The sequence below is a fragment of the Sminthopsis crassicaudata genome, chromosome 3 (genome assembly GCF_048593235.1).
Source record: "Sminthopsis crassicaudata isolate SCR6 chromosome 3, ASM4859323v1, whole genome shotgun sequence".
In the NCBI taxonomy this organism is placed as follows: domain Eukaryota; kingdom Metazoa; phylum Chordata; class Mammalia; order Dasyuromorphia; family Dasyuridae; genus Sminthopsis; species Sminthopsis crassicaudata.
Window position 1 is genome coordinate 536226275 of NC_133619.1, and position 20844 is coordinate 536247118.

A 20844-nucleotide genomic window follows, 5' to 3' on the forward strand; every position below is an offset into this window, starting at 1 on the left:
AAAGTACAGAGCCTATATGATGAAACTATTAGTCATTCATTCATTCATTCTCTTTCTTTCTTTGTGTGTTTCCTATATTAAGGCTGGGTCCTATGAATGTATATAGTTCTTCAGGGAAGAAACTGTGTGAAATAAAGACTATAAATATACTTTGATCTATATAGAGGAAAATATATCTTATTAATCTAATTGATTTCAGTTCCAATGAAAGTGCTTTTATAAACCCTATTCAATATTTTTATATTTAAAAATCAACTTTACAAAGATCAAAGTTGCATTTACGTGGCCAACTTCTTAATAAAGTCAAGTGGGCAATAGAGAATGGTTATGTCTAATTATTAAAAGGAAACTTTGGGATTGCAAAATTGAGAGGAAAATAAAACCCTATTATGGCAAGCTTTATAAAAATATACTTCTCTGTTGTTAATTAAGATGATACAATCAATGAGTCATGGCCCTGCTGATTTGTATTGCTGAAGCTCTGTACAAGCAGGACCAGGCTTCGTGTGAAGAGAAGTTCTACAAAGTCAAGCAGCAGAAGAATTCAAGGGGATCAAGATGAAGATCTTGTCCTTCCTCTGTTTGTTTTCTCTGCTTGTTCTCTCTTCTTCTTTTCCTGCAGATCCAAAGATGAACCCTGAAGAAAGCAGGAAGCTTGCTCAGGTACTTACTTAATCATTGTTGTTGACTGACAGACTAATAACAACCAAAAATAGAGGCTACTTTTATAACTATCATCTAAGGACCTGCAGCATTAAAGATATGAGTCCTTGGCTTTTCTAAGAGAAAGAATCTCCTAGGAAGAGACAGTGAATATGGATGGAGTTGGGTATTGGATGCAAACAGTTAAATCCTGAGCAAAGCAGGAAAGATTACTCTGATGTTGGACTGTGGGAATCTCAGGAAATGAGAGAAAGAATGAGAAAGAGAGACAGAGACAGAGATAGACAGAGAAACAGAGACAGAGAGAAACAGAGAGACAGACAGACAGAGAGAGCAAAAACAAAGACAGAGACGGAAACAAAGATAAAAAGAGATAGACAGAAACACAGATACCAAGCACATAGACAAACAGAAACAGAGAGATAGAAGCAGAAATGGAGAGTCAGAGAGATAGAAAAAGACAGCAAAAGACAGAGGCAAATATAGAGAGATGGAGATGGAAATGGAGACAAAGATGGGTACAGAGCCAGAGAGATAGAGATAAAAACAAAAACAGATACACAAGCACATAAATAAACATAGACAGAAACAAAGACAGAGACAGAGACAAAGGGACACAGAGATATAGAAACAGAGAAACAAAAGCAAATATATAGTAGTAATAAGGATGTACTAGGAAAGACTTTGAGCTTGTTTAAAATAACCCAAGCTTATAATACCTGTTCTACATGTGACCTAATAAACAACATCTCAGTAAGGGACTTGTAGAAATCATCACAATATGATGGTTCCATGTGACTGAAACTAATTCTATTTACAAACCAAAGAATTTGTGCATAGAAAAATCTGTTTCTAGGAAACAACAGACTGAATATAGCAGCCAAGATAGTTAAAAACATGATCATCCAATAAGCAAAAGCCAAATATCCTCTTGGGTGTGGTTGGGATTTGAGAAATTTAGGGTTTGTTCCAAATCATTCTGTTTGATGAATTTAAATTATAGATCACTATGTCCATGTAGAAGTATTTTTTGTGTTTGTATCTTAGTATGTACATATATTGTTTTGCTTTGTTTTTATTTTTTGGATTAGGCATATTTAGGTCAATTCTATACACTTGAAACAGAAGGGAGCCATCTTGTTCAAAACAAGAGGAATAGCCCCTTAGATGGAAAACTGCGGGAAATGCAAGCATTTTTTGGATTGACAGTGACTGGGAGACTTGACTCTAACACCCTTGAGATCATGAAACAGCCCAGATGTGGGATGCCTGATGTAGGTCAATATGGCTATACTCTACCTGGTTGGAGAAAACACAGCCTTACATATAGGTAATGCTTCTGCCTTCTTTAACACTCTATAACTATTTTACCCTCAAATTACACATGGAAGCTTGACTAGATGAAATGTGTCCAAAAATAAATGGAAACTAGATCATAGACAATTTAAGTTGGATATTGTAAAGAACTTCCCAAATATGAGGAATGTTAAATATTAGAATGTATTTTGAGGAAAGTTATGGAACCTTTTCTTTAAAAATTTTATAAAAGTAAAGATCATTGTAATGTGACTTGCAATAAATTACATATATTCCTGACTTAGAATGAAATGAGCAAAGTCTATACAGCTTCTAAGATCCTATCTTTTCCAACTATCTTGTCTTGCCCTATATAAATGGCTCAATAGATAAAGAGTTCTGGAATTGAAGTCAAGAAGACCTGAATTCAAATCCAGCATTAGAATTTACCAGCTGTATGACCTTGGGTGATTTACAATTTATGCATAGTTCAATTTCCTCAACTTGAACTTCCTTCAACCTTCCAAGTTTGTTAAGAGAACCAAATCAAATTTTTAAAAATGCTTTGTAAACCTTAAACTGCTATATAAATGCTAACTATTATTTTTATTACTATACCTTAGAGACGTGAGTGGCAGACAACATAATATAGTGGCTATAAATGTGTTCCTGAGTACAGTGAAAAGATTAATAAATCAAAGGACATCTATGAAAATGTGAGAGGTGGCAAGGACACAAAACTGTTTACAGCTACCAATTATTCCCCAGGTATATTTATGTCCTACAGGAATTATTCTTATTGCTCATGTGACAAGCTTCTTGATGGAGGCCAGACTTCTATATGGTAAGAAGATACATGCCAAATAGCTGATGGTTTTGTAGATTGAATCAGTATTTGTTCACTTAGTACTAGGCAATTAAGATGATAATGGATAGAATGATGAAGATGGAATTAGAAAAGCCTGAGTTCTAATCCTCCATCAGATGCTTACTAATTAGATGGATCTGAGTCTGGACAAATCATTTAACCTCTCAGTTATAATTTCCTCATCTGTAAAATACAGCATCTACTTCACAGAGTTGTTGTGAAGATCAAATGAGATTATACAAGTAAAACATTTTATATAAAATACCAGCTATTAATATCATCATCATCATCATCATTCAGGAAGCATGAATTAAGATGTAACATGGAAAGAGATTGACTATAATGAGGACAGTGGAAAAGATTCAATGAGAAAAATAGGAGAAAGAATAATTACTAAAGTAACCATTAAGGTTGACATAGCCAGCTTTGTATTGGTCCCTAAAAATGGAAAAAGCAAATGTTTCATTTTCAATGACATAAGTTGGGAGCCAATAACAAAGGCCAATCAAGGGAGAGGATTTTGGGAAGATGGCAGAGTAGGTTGGCAAATTGGGATTAATCCAAGTGAAGTGCAAGCACTTCTGGGCTAGCTCTGTAAAAACACCAAGTAGGGACCCCTCAGGCAGGTGTGGCTGGAGCCTCAGCAGGAACCACAGAGACTTTTACCTCCCTGGAGTTGGGGTCTGATTCTAGAAAGAATGAGGGAGCTTGGGCTGCTCAGAAATGCTAGGCCCAGCTGTGCTGCTAAAATGAGACCCTGGGTGAGAAGGAACTAGAGAAGGAATTTGGTAAGTGCAGAAAGAGCAGGAGAGGGTTGCTGCTGACTGCCCACACTTGCTAGAGAGGGATGTTCTTCACTTAGGGTTCCTGGTCAAAGTTGTGAGCTGAAATAAAACCAGAGTGCCATGCCCCACTCCAGGATTAAAGATGTTTACACTAATACTTCTTATTTTAAAAATGAACCAGTAAAGAAGAACCTGGCCATATAAATTTACCATGGGAACAGGGAAGATCAAGGTTCATCTTCAGAGGAGAACACTGAAGCAAAAAAACCTCTTTGAGGTAGAAGAGTAACATGAATTGGTTCCCTACCCAGAGAGAATTTATGGAATTCAGAAAAAAATTAAAAATCAAATGAGATATTGAGGAAAAACTAAAAATGAAAAATAAAAACTATCCAAGAAAAACGAGAAAAGTATGAAAAAAAGTCAACCAAATGGGAAAAGAGATACAGAGCGTCAAAGACAAAAATAACTCTTTGAAAATTAGAACTGGGAAGGAAAAGCTAGTGAAGCTTTGAGAGATCAAGAAACAACAAAATAGGTTATAAAAATGACAAAATATAACAGAATGTGAAACATAAGAAAAATGACTAATTTGGAGAAAGGATCAAGAAAAGAAAATCTAAAAATAATTGGACTGCCTGGAAGTTGTGACCCCCTAAAAAAGGACCTCAACACAATAATGCAAGAAATAATCCAAAAAAGTTTTCCTGAAGTGATAGAACAGAAGGGGAAAATAGACATAGAAAAAAATCCTCCAATCACTACCTCAACAAGATCATTTGTGGAAAACACATAGGAATGTTATTGCCAAATTTCAAAAGCCCCAGATTAAAGAGAAAATGTTGCAAGAAACAAGAAAAAAATTCAAATATACTACAGCTACAATTAGAATTGTATAAGATTTATCAGCAGCCACTAAAAGACCGTAGATCCTGGAATCCTATCTACCAACAATCAAAAGAACTAGGCCTGGGGTCAAAAATATCATATCCAGCAAAATTATCTATAATACTGAATGAGGAAAAATGGACTTCTAATGAACTTGCAGATTTTCAGGACTTTCTATCAACTAAACCCAAACTTAATGCAAAAATTAATATATAGAGGCAATATCAAAGATCAATTTCAAGGAACTCAGAATGGACAAATTGGTTTTGCTTTCGGTTTTATTTTTTTTACATAGGAAATGTATAACATGTTTAAGGTTAACATCAACAATAGGAAAACTCAAAAGAAAAATTGGGGTAGACTTGAGGTAAAAATAATAATTAGGTCCTACAAATGAGGTAAAGAGAAAAAATAGACCCAGTCATTAAAGAGGGAAGGAGGGCTTGTAGTTCTGAAAACCTACTCACATCAGGAATGAGTTAAATAGGCAACACTACATATATACAATGAAGGAAATACACCCTACAAAATCTATAAAGAAATAAGGGGGAGGGATGGGTGGACAGGGAAGCAGAGAGTGCCAAAAGAGGACAAGGGAGATATCCATAGGTATCCATAGTAAAATTATAGCAAGGCAAGTTAGAAGCAGAATTAAAGCAAAGGGTAAGCAGGGATAAGAAAGATATGTGTGTGTAGGTATATATAAATATAGTCTGTTTGCAGGTGGAGGAGGATGAAAGTTGGGGGGGAAGTAAAAAGGTGTGCAGCAGAGAACAACAGGACAATTTACAAGAAAGTAAAGAAAAGATGGATACTCATAAATATATTTTTCTACTAATATATATATATATATTTTTTTTTTTTTCTCGAACTGGTATTCCTTTTTATATATTTAAATATTTTGAATCCTCTCTGATGTACTACTGGGCACATGACAATGTTCTGTTTTGTTTTGTTTCATTTTCTTATGTATTTTTTCTGTTTTTTTTTTTTCGTATTCTGTTTCTTTAAATAAAATAAATTTTAAAAAATTAGTCCAATCAAACCCATATATCTGATTATCAATTTCCCCCTTCTCCAGAGAGCCCTGAATATAAAGCCAATAGATTTCACTCATTCTTTTCCCCGCCCCAAGCACAGCCCCCTTACAATCTTTCCCCTTTCACCATCCTTCTAGTCACAAATATTCACAACCCTTTCATTATTCTATCCTTCTCACTCTTCTTCAGCTCGCATATTCCATCAGCTTAGTCTAATGCCAAGTCTTATTGATTCCACTTCAACAGCAATTCTAATTCATCTCATTCTTTCCATTAATATAGCTACCCCCTCTTAGTTTGGAACTTCATCACCTCCACAAAATTTAAATTGTTTTCTCTGGCTGCTTGCAATATTTTCTTTTCAATCTGAGAGCTTTGGAATTTTGGAGTTTTCATTTGGGGATATCTCTTCTTTTTTCCAATTTTTTTATTATAGCTTTTTATTTACAAAAAATATTTGCATATGCATGGATTTTTCCACACTGACCCTTGCAAAACCTTCTGTTCCAACTTTTCCTCTCCTTCCCCCTACCTCCTCCCCTAGATGGCAGGTAGTCCAATACATGTTAAGTATGTTAAAGTATATGTTAAATCCAACATATCTATACATATGTATACAGTTATCTCTCTGCACAAGAAAAATCAGATCTATAAAGAAAGAAAAAACCCGAGAAGGAAAGCAAAAATGCAAGCAAACAATAACAGAAAGAGTGGAAATGCTATGTTGTGGTCCACACTCATTTCCCATAGTTCTCTCTCTGGGTGTAGCTGTCTCTCCTCATTACTAAACAATTGGAACTAGTTTGAATCATCTCATTGTTGAAAAGAGCCACATCCATCAGAATTGATTATCATATAATTTTGTTATTGTCATGTATAATGATCTTCTGGTTCTGCTCATTTCACTTAGCAGGGAATATCTTTTCAAGACATGATCAGTAGATTTTTTTAATTTCCATTTTACATTCTGGATTTAAGATAATAGATTTCTAATATGTAATCTGTCTAAGATATATTTCCTTAATAATTTCTTAAAATGTAATGTCTAGATTTTTTATAAGGCTTCCGGGAAGTCCAATAATTCTTAAATTACATCTCCTGGATTTATTTTTCAGGTCAATTGTTTTTCCAATAAAATATTTCACATTTTCTTCAAGTTTTTCATTCTTTTGATCTTTTGACTTTTGACTTAGTTTCCACTTTTCTAATTCTAATTTTTAAGGAATTATTTTCTTCATTTTCATTGGGCCAGTTCTTCTTTTAAAGAAGTTTTCTTCAGTGAAGTTTTTTTACCCCCTCTTCCATTTGTCCTATTCTGCTTTTAAAGGTGTTCTTCAGTGAATTTTTGTGCCTCTTCTACTATTAGATCAATTTTTTAGATGTTATTTTCTTTAGTATTCTTTGTCCCCTTTTTACCAAATTGTTAATTCTCTTCATACCCTTCCTGAGTAAAGAGTAGAAGAAGACCCTTGCTCTTTAGAACCACAAGTACTAGTGCTTATCTTGACCCTGTCAAGATAACTATGATTATGTCCCCTGTTCTCCTGCAACTGCTAATACCAATGTTCCTCTTAGCCCTGATACTGTGCTCTAAGCCCCTGCTCCCTTGTGACTGATCAAAAGTCCTCCTCTCTACCATAAAACTGAGACCCAGAACTGACAATAAAGTTGCCAATCAGCACCAGGTATAACTAGTGCCACCAAAAGGTTTTCTGCAATCTCCTTATGATCAATTGCCTGACTCCCTTACACTCTGTGGATTGAGAACTCCCAAATCTACAGCTTTTGCCACTAAAATTGTAGCCATCTCTAAAACCATACCTACTCCAGTGCTGCAGACTTCTCCTCATAAATTTTCTTAAGCTGGAAAAATGGATTTCTCTCACTTTTGTTTATTCTGTCACTCCAAAATTTGATTTGATGTTTTTTTTTGTTGTTTTGTTTTTTTAAGTACAGTTGAGCTCTGGCCTGTACTTCACTTCTTGACATAATTTCTTTTCAATTCTCTATAGCCTAACCAAACTAACTTTCTTTTAAAAAAATATTTCATTTTCTCTAATTATGTGCAAAGACAATCTGCAAACTGGTTTTCTAGAAGTCTTTTCATCATAATATTCCATCTTTAATCTCTATGTCTTTGCACAAACTTGCACTTCCACTTCCATACCTGAAATGGTATGCTTCTTAGAAAAGTTCTCACATATGGCTTCTCCTTATCCTCTCAGTTGATAGTGCCTCTCTAAAACAAAATTAAAATTGCCTTGAGTTTATTTTGTATATGCTCTTATGTATGTGTGTCTTTCTTAATAAAATTCAAGTTCTTCTGGAAAACAAAATGTTTTATTTCAGTCTGTATACTCAATACTTAACACATTAGGCAAATCCTTTCATTTCCCTGGATTTTTCATTTTAATTTTGTTTTTAATTAAACTTTTAATGTCTTTTCTAATCCTAAATAAAGTTATGATACAAATTAGACTACAAGCTTCTTGAGAGCAGGTATTATTTTTTGCTTTTCTTTATATCCCTAGAGCTTAGCATAGTGCTGGTACATAGTAGACACTTTCTAAAAGCTTGTTGATTAACTAGCAAATAAGAAGGTCGTTTTTCCTGGAATAGTTTTTAGAGATTTAGAGAGGAGAGTTTTAATGAGGAGAAATATAGATTAATTAGCAAATGACATGTGCATATATAGCTACATACACAAGTATTGTAAGGCTAATTTCTATAAACCATTCAAGAATATGTCTCATTACTTTGTAGCCATACCAAGTACTAATATCTATAAATGCATATGTGTCTACATACAGGTATATCAAATATATATTTGTATTTCAAATAGAGAATTAGACAAAAAAGGTCTGAGTACTAGATGGGGAATTTGTACAATAGTACACCAGTGATTTAGTTATCTATATGTATATGGAATGCACATGTGCATGAATGTTTATGTTAACTTTAAAGGATATTGAACTATACTCCTGATATGGAAAAATCTGATGTGGAGGAATCCATCCAAAAGGCTCTGGAAGTATGGAGCAAGGTGACCCCACTAACATTCACCAGAATTTCCAAAGGCATTGCTGACATCATGATTGCTTTTAGGACCGGAGGTACAGTTACACTATAATTGAGAAATAATTCAAGGTATTTTCATCTTGGGTTGTGTGAATTAGGTGAAATTTGTTCCAGAGGTAAGAATGAGTACCAACTGCAGAAAGCTAGTTAAGGTAAGAAGGGGAAAAAACCTTCTCTAATAATTAAATTCTCAAAGTGAAATAGGTTGTTTAAAGAGGTAAGTTTCCTATCACAGAGAGTTGCAAAAACAGTTATCTGACCACTTGTTAGGGAAATTATAGAGAAAATCTTTTATAGATATAGGTTCCAACATTGAAATTCTAAGATTCTGTAAGTGACTCATTTGTTCAAATATATTCTATTCAAGTGAGACAATATTTGTAAAATGCTTTGTAAATTTAAAACACTATATAAATATTAGTTTATTATTGTTAATTTTATAGTCCATGGTAAATGCCCTCGGCAATTTGATGGTCCACTGGGACTCCTGGGCCATGCTTTTCCTCCTGGTTGGGGAATTGGTGGAGACACCCACTTTGATGAAGATGAAAATTGGACAAAAGATTCAAGTGGTAAGTTCTAAGGATTCTTAATAGCCAACATTACTTTTTAAGAAATTACTTTAAATCAATCTGAAATTTTATTAGCTGGTATGGTCCTAGACAAGACATTTAACCTTTTTGTACATTGTGTAACTTCCTGAAACTTACCCTCTAAATCATTAATAAGTTGTACAAACCTCAATAGTCTTATCATCCTGCTAAATGAAGAAATTTCAGGAAAACTCAAATCAGAATAAGACCAGCAGTACAAATGAAAACTTTTTTCTCAAAGAGTTCATATAATATCAAGTTCCCATTTCCCCAGGAGTTTCCCTCTCCACCCCACCACTATCATTCATCCACATTAGTTCCAAAGACCAAGTTCCTTCCTCTTTCCCCCTCTGTCTAGTCCTGTGTGGCCTAGATAAGAACCCTATAAAAACATAAGAGACTATTAGCTTGAACTCCCAGTTATACCCAGAGATTCAGGGAACTTGACCTGCATCACTTCTGATTGCCCTTCTTAATTGTATGTCCCTTCAATAAAGCTTTATTTTTTCAGTAATGTTGGGTGCTCATGTCTTCTTGGTATTCAAAATTTTATTAAACCTATAATAAGAAAGTTATCTTCTGATAGTGAGTTTGAGTAATTCCCAAATGAATTATAGGCCAGAAAACTATTATCTTCCTTGTGATAATGCTATTTTCATTTCTCCCTAGTCAAATCTTTCATCTAACATAGTGTTCTAATTCACACACATTTATTATTTATTCAAAAAATATCCATTATGCTCAATAAAGCACAGCATTATATTTTTCCCAGCTACACTATGCTAGACAGCAATTTACCTCCATAGTATTTCACCTCCTGACCCTGCATATGCATTATATGACCCCAATACTTAGAATGCTCTCCCTCTCCCACCCATGACTCTTGTTGGGCTCATTGGTCTCAAACTCTACCTTCTGCAGAAGAATTTTCTATCTTCCTCACCTTTTCTCTCAGATTATTTTCCACCTACCCTATATAATTATGGCATTTGCACAGTGATTTGCATGTTTTATCCCTTTTAGACAATGTACTCCTTGAGAGATGGGACTGTTTTTGCCATTCTTTGTATTCCTATTTCTTGGTACAATTCTCAACATATAGTAGGCAAACAGGAAGCTCTCAATAAACTTGTTGATTGAATGACTAATTGACTATTTCTATTGTTTTTAAGGATTCAACTTGTTTCTTGTAGCAGCTCATGAGTTTGGCCATTCCCTGGGTCTCTCTCATTCCAAGGATCCAAATGCCTTGATGTTTCCCAATTATGCCTTCATTGATTCCAGCAAATCTCCCCTTTCACAGGATGATATCAAGGGCATTCAGTCCATCTATGGTAAGGCATTTTAGACTTTACACAAAGGTGTTGAACAAGAAGACTTTCAGAAAGGAAGTTAAGTAAATCATTTCTTAAATTTTTTCATGAAAAAGCCCATTGTGCAAGCCTACTCCGTACTCATGTTGTTTCCTCACATTCTTGTGATGTTCATTATGGTTGTTTCAATTGAATTGTTTTCTCATTGAAGGATCCTCGCCTAAGGTATCTCCTAAGCCAAAGAGACCCACTATCCCCCAAGACTGTGATCCTAATTTGACTTTTGATGCTGTCACCACCTTCCGCAAAGAAGTAATATTCTTTAAAGACAGGTAAATCATTTTATCTCCAAGATTTCTCCTTTTCCTGGAACTTGTTCTTTTTAAATGAATTTTTGTTTTGCAGAATACTCCTCAAACTAAAGGGTGAAATGTCTATTTTAAGCAGTTATTTTGTAGGATACTGCATAAATCTTTAAATCCTATTCTAGAACGCTATAATCTGTGGTAGGGAATGATGCCCTAATGAATTTCTTGGACTTTGATTGAGAATTCAGTCAGGGCTCAGTTTTGTTCCTTTCTGCATTTGTTAACAGATTCCTAACTTTCAGCAAACACTGGAGAACTACCTGGATGACTGGATTAGAGAGTTTTCATACTTTGGGTGGAAGGCAAACTAGACAATCTCCAAAGTCCCTTCCAAAATTAAGACAAACTCTAGCATTCTATGGCTGCAAAGAAGACATTTTTCATTTCAACAAATTCCAGAATTGAAAGTGCCATCTCAGAAGGTTAACCCTAAGTCATCTAGACCTTTTCTTCTAGAGTTGTGGCCCTGAGAAATGCCTTCATGGGTAGGGACTCTTCTGAGAGTCCATAGGGAGCACAATTTCTTCTACCTAGTTCACAGAGGTAAAAAAAAAAAAAAAACAACAAGTTCATATCCTTTTAGAGTTGTTAAGTGAGGATAGTTTCAATGTTATACAAGAATTCCTTATAAATTATGATGATTATGGACATTTACATGTCTCTCATTGCTATCAACCTCTATGTTATATAAACTCATAATATTAACCTATCAAAACAGGCATTTGTGGAGAATTTATCCTGAAGTCTCAGAAACAGAATTTGAATTAATCTCTTCATTTTGGCCATCTCTGCCAGTTGGTATTCAAGCTGCATATGAAAATGACAGGGATGAAACTCTGATTTTTAAAGGTAACTTCTTCCATTGTATTTCTCTGTCATTTATAGCTAATTTAAATATTAGGTAGACAGATACCACCAGTGATCAAGAATGAAAATGTTTTCTTATTATGAAATAAAGAAGCATCACACCTTGTGCTAGTTACATTATAAATATTTCATTTAATTTTACAACAACTCTAGGAGGTAGGTGCTATCATTATCTCATTTTGAACCTGAGGAAATTAAGACAGACGGAGGGGAAGAGTCTTGTCCAGGATCACATAACTAATAGGTTTCTGAGACCATATTTGAAATCAAGTCTCCCTGACTCTAGATGCAGCATCCCATTCATAATATCATTTATAGACCCTAACTTTGACCTTAGCTTCTTAATCATAAAGGAAATTTTAACAAACACATCACAAGGAACCTCCAGTTTTCTTCCTTCTGTTCCCCTTTTATTTATTTTCCAATAAGAACATGTGTCTTTAGTGGTACTTTGATTGAATATACTTAGACTGGGGCAGCTAGGTGGTGCAGTGGATAGAGCAGCAGCCCTGAATTCAGGAGGACCTGAGTTCAAATCTGGTCTCAGACACTTAACACTTTCTAGCTGTGTGACCCTGGGCAAGTCACTTAACCCCAGCTTCAGGAAAAAAAAGAATATACTCAGATTAATGTGGCTATTTTGATTCCTATAACTAGTCAAAATTCACCATAGAATTCAAAATATTTCTCCTCCAAGTCTCCAAAAGTGTTTACTTTCCTAAATCTAGTGATTTGATAAATATGAGAAGTTGTATATGAAGAGAATAAAATGAATAGTCATGTCAGTAAGCAAAATTAATCTTGTTATCTAAGGATTTTTCATGACTCTTAATTATTTTCTACCTGTAGAACAAGACATTCAAAGATTATCTATTTTTTCCTTATCCTAGATGGAAAGTTCTGGATGATTAATTCACATGACATTCTGCCAGGTTATCCCAAACCCATCTACCACCTTGGCTTTCCAAGGCGCACAAAAAAGATAGATGCTGCTCTCTTTTGCAGGAAAACAAGAAAAACCTATTTCTTTGTTGAAGATAGGTACTGGAGGTAAATCCAAAAATCTCTGTATTTTTTGCTTATCCTAGAGTTAAAAGTACCCACACAGAATCTACAGCCATAGAGAAGATGCAAGATGTTTCAGTATTGTCTTATAATCCTTGTAATGCATGTTTTGATCAAATGAGCTCTTGGTGTCATCATTTTGGGGGGCACATGCCATATGCTTACAAATCTCCAGGCTAAAAGGCACCTCAAACTTCAATGAGAATCTCCTTTTAAAGATACCCAATAAAGAATCAATCAAACTTTGCCTGAAGAAGAAGCCCAATATCTTTTGAAGTAGCCTATTCTACCACACTCAAATTAGTTCAAATTGTTAGGAACCCCTTCCCTTAAAGTTTAAATTTGCCTCTTTGAAATTTTCACTCCTTACTCCATTTTTATCATAGATATGATGAAGTAAGCCAATCCATGGAAAAAGGTTACCCTAGACGGATAGCAAGACTCTTTCCAGGAATTGGTCTCCCAATTGATGCTGCATTTCAATATAAGAGTAAGTAGAAAGGTCAAGCAGTTAGAATGTGTGGGAAATAGGACAATTCCAAATTACTAAAAATTTATATCTTTCTTAACAATATGTATTTTCATTGATTTCAAGGACATATAATAGCCAAGAGAAATATATGATTTTGGTCTCTCTGATGTTGAGGGAAAGATATCTAGCATAAGAAAATAGAAAACGTAATCAAGGGCTTCAAAGAAGTCAAGGAGTATGAGAAGTGTGGGGGGAGGGAAAGGTCACTAGATATAGAAATTAAGTGGCTGGTGTGTCTCCATCCACACAGGGAGACAAGGAAAAAATAAATAGTAAGGAAGTAAAATTATTGTATATAAACTCTCAATAAATTCAGCATTAAAAATGAAGAGAGATGGAATGAAGTAGAAGGGTGAAGGGAAGACTTTTTTGAGACTAACTTGTCCTATCGCACCTCAACTGGAATTTCAGTACCCACTCATGCCAATCCTACTATTGCCTGGCACAAAAGCATCGACCTTCTCCTGTTCTAATCTGAATCTAATTCCTACCTCTTTGGGCAGCCTAGTAGCCATTTTGCTCACACAGGCTCCTCATCTTAATGGTATAGTTAGTGAAGTTGCACGTTTGATTTTTACCTTACTACATCTCAAAACTCCCCAGCTCAAGCAATACACTGCCCCCATCACATTGGGTAGAAGGGCAAATATATGAACATGTGGCACCACATTCAATTGAGGAAAAGTTTCTTTGGATATGGGAGATCTTTCTACTTTGTAGAAAGGCAAGGAACTGGTGAAAAAGAAATTGAAGATGCTTAGAAGAAAAGTAGTAGCAGTAGCAGCAGCAGCAGCAGCAGCAGCAGCAGCAGCAGTAGTAGTAATAGTAATAGTAGTAGTAGTGGTAGTGGTAGTAATGGTAATAGTAGTAGTAGTAGCAGCAGCAGCACCAACAACAACAATAGCAGTAGCAAAAGTAGCAGTAGCACAGCAAAAGCTTCAACACATGAGAATTCTAAGCAGCAATAGTCTTAAAGAAGAGAATGTTCAGGAGAGTGGTTTGACCAGATGAATAAGGAAATCCATGGTGAGAGTCTTGAAAACATTGAGAAGAATCACTTTATGAGGGTATGATTTCAAAAAACAGGGAGAAAGATAGCAAAAAATAATAATGACTTCATAGTGGTCAAGAATTCTGCAACACCTTCCTACCCATCTACCTGTCTTGCTTTCTCTTCTTCAGTTTTATGGCAATAATTTAAGAGTACTAAAAGTAAAAGCCTTTCACAACTGATTCTCTTCAATTTCAAAGAGATCCATCAGACTACAAGAAGCAGAGGACAAAATCCCATTGTGCTTATTATTTGTAAATTATTTTTTAAAAGAAAAAGTATCTGACTCAGTATAACAAAAGGTAACCTTAAAAACTCTCCTTCAACAAGGAGTTTTTTGAGCCCGCATGATGATTATATAAGCTTTTCTGATAAATGGAACTATAGACATAAATATTACAATTGATTGATTACTGTCAAGTAAGATATCCTTGATAAAGTTGTTCCTCACTTATCATGAAAGATGTCTAGCTCAAAATGCAAATGGAGGAAAGGTTCCATATAGATGATTCTCCAGTAATTTTGTTTGCATGGTGATAGTGTTTGGTTATGTAAAACTCCAAAAAATTACAGGGTCTCCTCAAGGAGATCCAAGGTTACTTAAAAGCAACAATTAATCCAGGAAAAAAACTAAATGGATGAAAAAGGATTATTGCTCAAACTGTAACATATTGTACCATCAGATCCTTGAGTTAGCATGTCAATTACATATAGCTGGGATAATTATTGTAGGTAGGTAATGAATTAAATCTTAAATAAGTAGGAAGAATAGATGCAATTGCTTTTTGGAAATTGTATAGTGCTTTTAAGATATCAAATTGGCCTTCAACATGAAAGCTTATGGTATAAAAATAAATGTTTCCCTGGCAATACTATATGGTTTAAAATCTTAGAACACCAGAGTGTATAAAGAATCAAAATTATGGCTAATTCAAAAGGAAACGGATAATCATTACTGATCAAAGATTATAGATGACAAGAATGAAATAAATTGAAAAAAAAGAAATATTGTTAAGTGTTATTTGACTCTGAAAAACTGGAGAATGGAAAAGGGGCTAAAATATGTAATATGGACATATTTTGTCTGCAAATTAAGGTTGCAGAACTTGACTATGATTTCTTATAACTGTTCTAAAAATATTGTAAAAGGAATGGTATGTGAGCATTTAACAAGGAAGGAGAATTAATTATTTCTTGTTGATTACTGGAAGCCACCATGACTTCATCAAAAATAGGCAGGCAAAGGTAACTTTATTTTCTTGGACAGGGTTATTACACTGGTAGGTCAAGGAAATATCAGACACAGTGTACATGGCTTTCAGCACAGTATCTTACAAATAGTTATGTTAAATTCAGGATGTGATGGAGATATAAATTCATAGATATATAGCCTAAACAAAAGTATGGCTAGGTAGATATGGAACCAATTGGATATCTTGAAAATTAATCATTAGTGGACTAATATCAACCTGGAAAGAGAGTTATAGTAGAGTCCCCAAAAATCATTCCTCCTTTTGCTATTTGAAATATATATTGATAAGAAAAAAGTAGATGGCATGTTTATCAAATTTAACACAAAGCCAGAAAGAAAAGTAAACTTGTGTGATGACAGTGCTAGAATTCAAAAAATATTTTAACAGATTATGTATAGTAAAGAGATAAATTTTAAGATAAAATTTAAGAGATAAATTTTCATTCCTAAATTTGCACTTTTCATAATTAACCACACAAGTAAAAAATGGGAAATTATGGCTAGACAATAGCTTATATTAAAAAAAAGATTAGATCTTTGGTATACTACAAGCACAAGATAAATAGAAAATATTATCATGAAGTTTGACTTCATAAAAGAGGGGTGATGGCCTAGGAAAGTGATCATCTCACTGTGCTCCATACTATTCAGTTCTCTGCTAAAATATTGCCTTTAGTTCTGGCTGCAAATTTTAGGAAAGATTTGATAAGTTACATGTCCAGTGGTAAGCTAAAAGAACAGTGAGAAGAACCAGATACTTTGCTATAGAAGGATTATTGAAGGAACTAAGGGTGTTTAACTTGGAGAAAAATCAATACAGAAGTACAGGGTAAAAATTTTCAATGTTCCAAGATAGAATCAGAAATAATAGGTGGATGTTACAGGAAGGGTATGTATGAATGTAAAAGTAAACTTTTTTGCAGTTTGTTATCCAAAATTGGATAAGGATGCCTGGGGATAGAAAGATTTCAAATGGACTCCAGATGATGTAATTTTTTTATTTCTCCAGTCCATTTTAGAGATGAGGTAATTGAGGCAAACAGCATTCAGTGACCAGCTCAGAATCACATAGCTTGTGTCTGAGGCAGATTTGAATTCATAAAGATGAGTCTTTCTGCATTTTATCTACTTCACCACCTAACTGCATATTCCAGATGATGTCAATGATAATGTAGAAAAAATTTCTGTTCAGATGCAGTTGGTCTAGAACCATTAGTTCTCATTTGGTTTAGGGACCCCTTTATAAGTTCAAAATTATTAAGGACTCCCCCCACAAAGTAAGGGACAGAAGCATGACTATTTACTTGCACAAGGTAATAATTGGACTTAATTTTCTTTCTAGGGTTCTTCTATTTCTTCAGTGGGACAAAACAATTTGAGTTTAACCCTGATACCAAGAATATTACTCGAGTTTTGGAGGCCAACAGTTGGTTCAAGTGTCAAAAAATATTAAACCCATCACCTTATGATTTTATCCAGGAAAAAAATTCAAATTCAAATTCAGTACAAGTGATTTCTCAAAAGAGTTTTATATTACTTATTTACTGTATCATTTATCTGCTGACAGAAATCTATAGTTGATAAAAAGAATTGTCAAATAATAGATATGAAGGGGATTACCAAAAGTCATCAATTCCATATTTGTGTCCCAAAATATGCCAGAATTATTCCAGATGAATGACCACAAATCCTTTCCTTAAAGAATAAAGATTGTAACTCTATATCCTTTGGGAGTTTCTAGGTTCAGTGTTATATTATGCTTACCATTAAGAAGTTCTTGCATCTCCTATATGACAATCTCAGTACTTTGTTGACATAAATAAAAAAACAAAACTTAAATAAGTGACCAATAATGACCAAATACTAAAGACATTTATTAAACCAATCTCAGAATTCTTTTTCAACTAGATTAAATAACCCTAACTATAAAACTGAGTAATGTTCAAATTGCACTCAAATGTACCTGAAAATAAATATTTTGAGCCATGTGAATATGAAAGTGTCCTTTCTCATACTTATCATTCTTCCTATAAACCATGTTCTTTGATAACCTTCAGAATCTTCAGAATCTAATAGTGACTGATATTCATAGATAGTTCTAAAGTTTGTAAACTACTTTCCATATATTTTATCACTTGAAACTCATGATAACCCTGTAAGATAGATACTATTGGTATCATAAGACTTATTTTACAGGTGAGAAAATGGAAGCTCAGAGAATTTGAGCAACTTGACCAATATTATGCAACTAGTTAAGTGGAAGAGATAAGATTTCAACTTCATCTTCTTGACTCTACATATAGCATTTTTTGTACTCATCACATGCCTTTCTACATCAAGTTCTCTGTTCCTGGAATTTATTTTTCACACCCTAGCATTTATTTTTCATTTATTTTTTACAACAACCCTACTTGTAGTTTTTCTCTTTTTCTCTTAACAAAGCCTTCAGTGAATAATCCTGGAATATGTGAGATTCTAATTCTCATTTGATATTAGTTAGGTGTGGATATAGGAACTACATAGAGACAGATTTTCATTGGACTTATTCTCAGAATAGGCATTTTCCTTGAGACCAAAATTTTTCCAATTGACAAAGGCAATTTATTTTAGTGAATTCCATGAAAATATTCATAGCTCATAAGTGATTCGCCTAGGATCATACAACTAGTAAGTATCTGAGGACACATTTGAACTCAGGTCTTCTTGACTCCAAGGCCAGTACTCTATCCAAAGGAACACCACCTGTATACAGCTTATTGGGCGAATTTTCATTCTTATTGTGTTTTGAGATCACCAAGGATAAGAGTGGAAAGAAATATTTTTTTAAAAAAACAGAATTTAAGGAAATATATGATTAATGGAATGGGAAGAAAAAGATGAGCCATCAAGTTTACAGGGAAATATTTTTAGACATAGGAGGAAACCAAAGTTATACGATCTCAGGAAATAGACAAAAAAGGGACTCATCCCCAGAAGCAAATCCTACAAAAATTCAAGGATGAGGAGTAAAAGAAAAAGATATTGATTGAATTTGGCAGTTTGGGTTTCCTGCTCTGCCTGGAACAAATTTGCTTATGGCACTGTATTCCATTTTAATTGTAACTTTAAAGAGAAATTTTTACAACTTCTATAACCCCAGAGTTCTTAATGAAAGAGGAGGATAACCTCAAATTTCTTGCTATATGAAATATATACAACCTGTAATATATACAATATATATCAAATATATACAAAAGTGTGATGACTTCCAAACTAAAAATCTGAAGAGAACCTTAGGAAAAACTTTTGCTAGTGGCATTTTAAAATTTGCTGCTGCCAATGGAGCCACACCTAATGTGGGGGGGGGGGGAGGGAGAAGAGAGAGGCGATTTGCTCTGGATGCTTTCACTACTGACATCCAGGCAGCTTTCCAAGAACTTCTTTTGTGAGTTATTCATCCCACCAGCCCTCAGTGGAAGCTATAGGCTTATGTTAGTGTTCAACCACTGCACTGTGTAGTAGACTCTTCTTTTATAAATGGACATTTTTATTTTATGGATGATAAAGTAGCTTACTCATTGGATCTGAAGTAGTAGATGCTATTCCAGGAAGCCCTTTTTACATAAGATCCCATCCTTTATGAATACCCATGAAAAGTTATTTCTGATTTTTACTTTTACTTAGATCAAGAAAAGATTGAAAAAGAAAAGTAGTTAGCATCTAAAAAGGCAGTTAGTCACAAAGGAGGAATTTCATGGTGAATGGATGGTCCAGTTCCAGAACTCATTGCTTCTCCACCTGAGATTACTTATGTCTTTGAAGGAATATAATGCCAAAAGTAGTGTTAGGAGTACAGTGCCAGGAGTGTCCATTGGTTACCCCACTGAAAGTACTTTACAATTCTTCCTGAGGCCAAGAGCTCTCTTTCCAGCTTATATTTCATGAATCTAAGCTGGAAAATATAAATGTAAATTAAGAAAATGCTTGGAAAATGCTTCCAACACTTCCACTATTTTATCTTGAAACTGGCCCTTTCTATACACTGGAAATTCATGTACTGTATTAAATTTCCTCTCGTGATTGCCCTGAGGGAAATTATTACTCATCTTCTTGTCTCCTCCATCCTGCTTCCCTCTGGTACCATATCCACACATACATATGCAGACACACAGGTTAGAGCACATACACATACACATGAGCATGTCAGTGTGTAGTCTTTCCTTCTAATCTGTTTGCTTTGCAGAAGCACCAAGAAGCCTCTTTGCAATGTTTCCTGGCACTTCTGCAACTCATTTCTTTAAATTCTGGTTTTATAATCACTGTGGTTTCTTTGCATAATTTCTTTTTTTAAAAATGGGAGGATGCACCACACCTTTAAGCAATCATAGCTAAAGGCTGTAAAGGGGCTAAATATATTAACCTCAGAGATGCCAGAACCCTAAGTGGCATTGTGAAGAGAGCTAGTCTTCCACCTGTTGGATCTTATATTGCACGCAAAAAAAACCAAAAAAACATAAATTGTTTTCATTGAATCTAATGAAATTGAGCATGTCAGCCACCTGAATCTCTCAGTGCTGCCACAGTAAAATTTATGCAGGAGAAGGACAAGGGACCCATAAATTCTTTTAGGAATGTAACAGCTGTAATTCTTCCCTAACTTCTTCCTCCTTCCCTATAAACATTTTTATGCTCTCTTATCTTAAGTTTTTATGAATCTCCTAAACTATAGTTCTTGTTCATTTCACTATTTACATCCCTGAAAGAATTGGTCTATATCTGATGCCTCTACTTCCTTGTCATTCATTCATATCTCAATTCCTTGACATCAAGTTTCTAATCCCATGATCATTGAAACTGTTTTCTCACTGAAGATACTGTTCCTTCACGCCCTCTTTCCCCCAACTATGAGCATCTCCCAAGTATTTAGTCTGGATCCTCTTCTTTCATCACACTCTTTTCCTTGTTGATTTCATCCATAATTGTAGGTTCTATTGCTTCCAGAAGTTCAAATCTCTTCACAGATGACCCTCAAATCATTCTACCCAGCCTCAATCTGTCCCCTAAACACTTGGTCTAACATTTCTTTCTCTTTAGTAGACATTTGCACTTGGGTGGTATGCACAAAACTGAAGCTTTCAACATTTTCTCTTCAAAAACTCCCCTTCCTATTATCCCAACATCTTTCCTATCTTGAAGGTTTAAAATC

The 20844-nt window shown here is 34.5% G+C and overlaps 1 protein-coding gene across 1 annotated transcript; it reads left to right on the top strand.

The window, feature by feature from the left end:
• The first annotated feature begins 547 nt into the window (after positions 1-547).
• MMP27 (matrix metallopeptidase 27) lies at positions 548-17648 on the top strand. Its single transcript, XM_074304400.1, has 10 exons — positions 548-663; positions 1755-1993; positions 8505-8653; positions 9062-9190; positions 10384-10545; positions 10736-10856; positions 11611-11741; positions 12650-12809; positions 13211-13314; positions 17002-17648. Exons 1-10 carry the CDS (start codon positions 559-561, stop codon positions 17238-17240), a joined length of 1539 nt encoding a protein of 512 aa, XP_074160501.1. The 5' UTR covers positions 548-558; the 3' UTR covers positions 17241-17648.
• The last annotated feature ends 3196 nt before the right edge of the window (positions 17649-20844 follow it).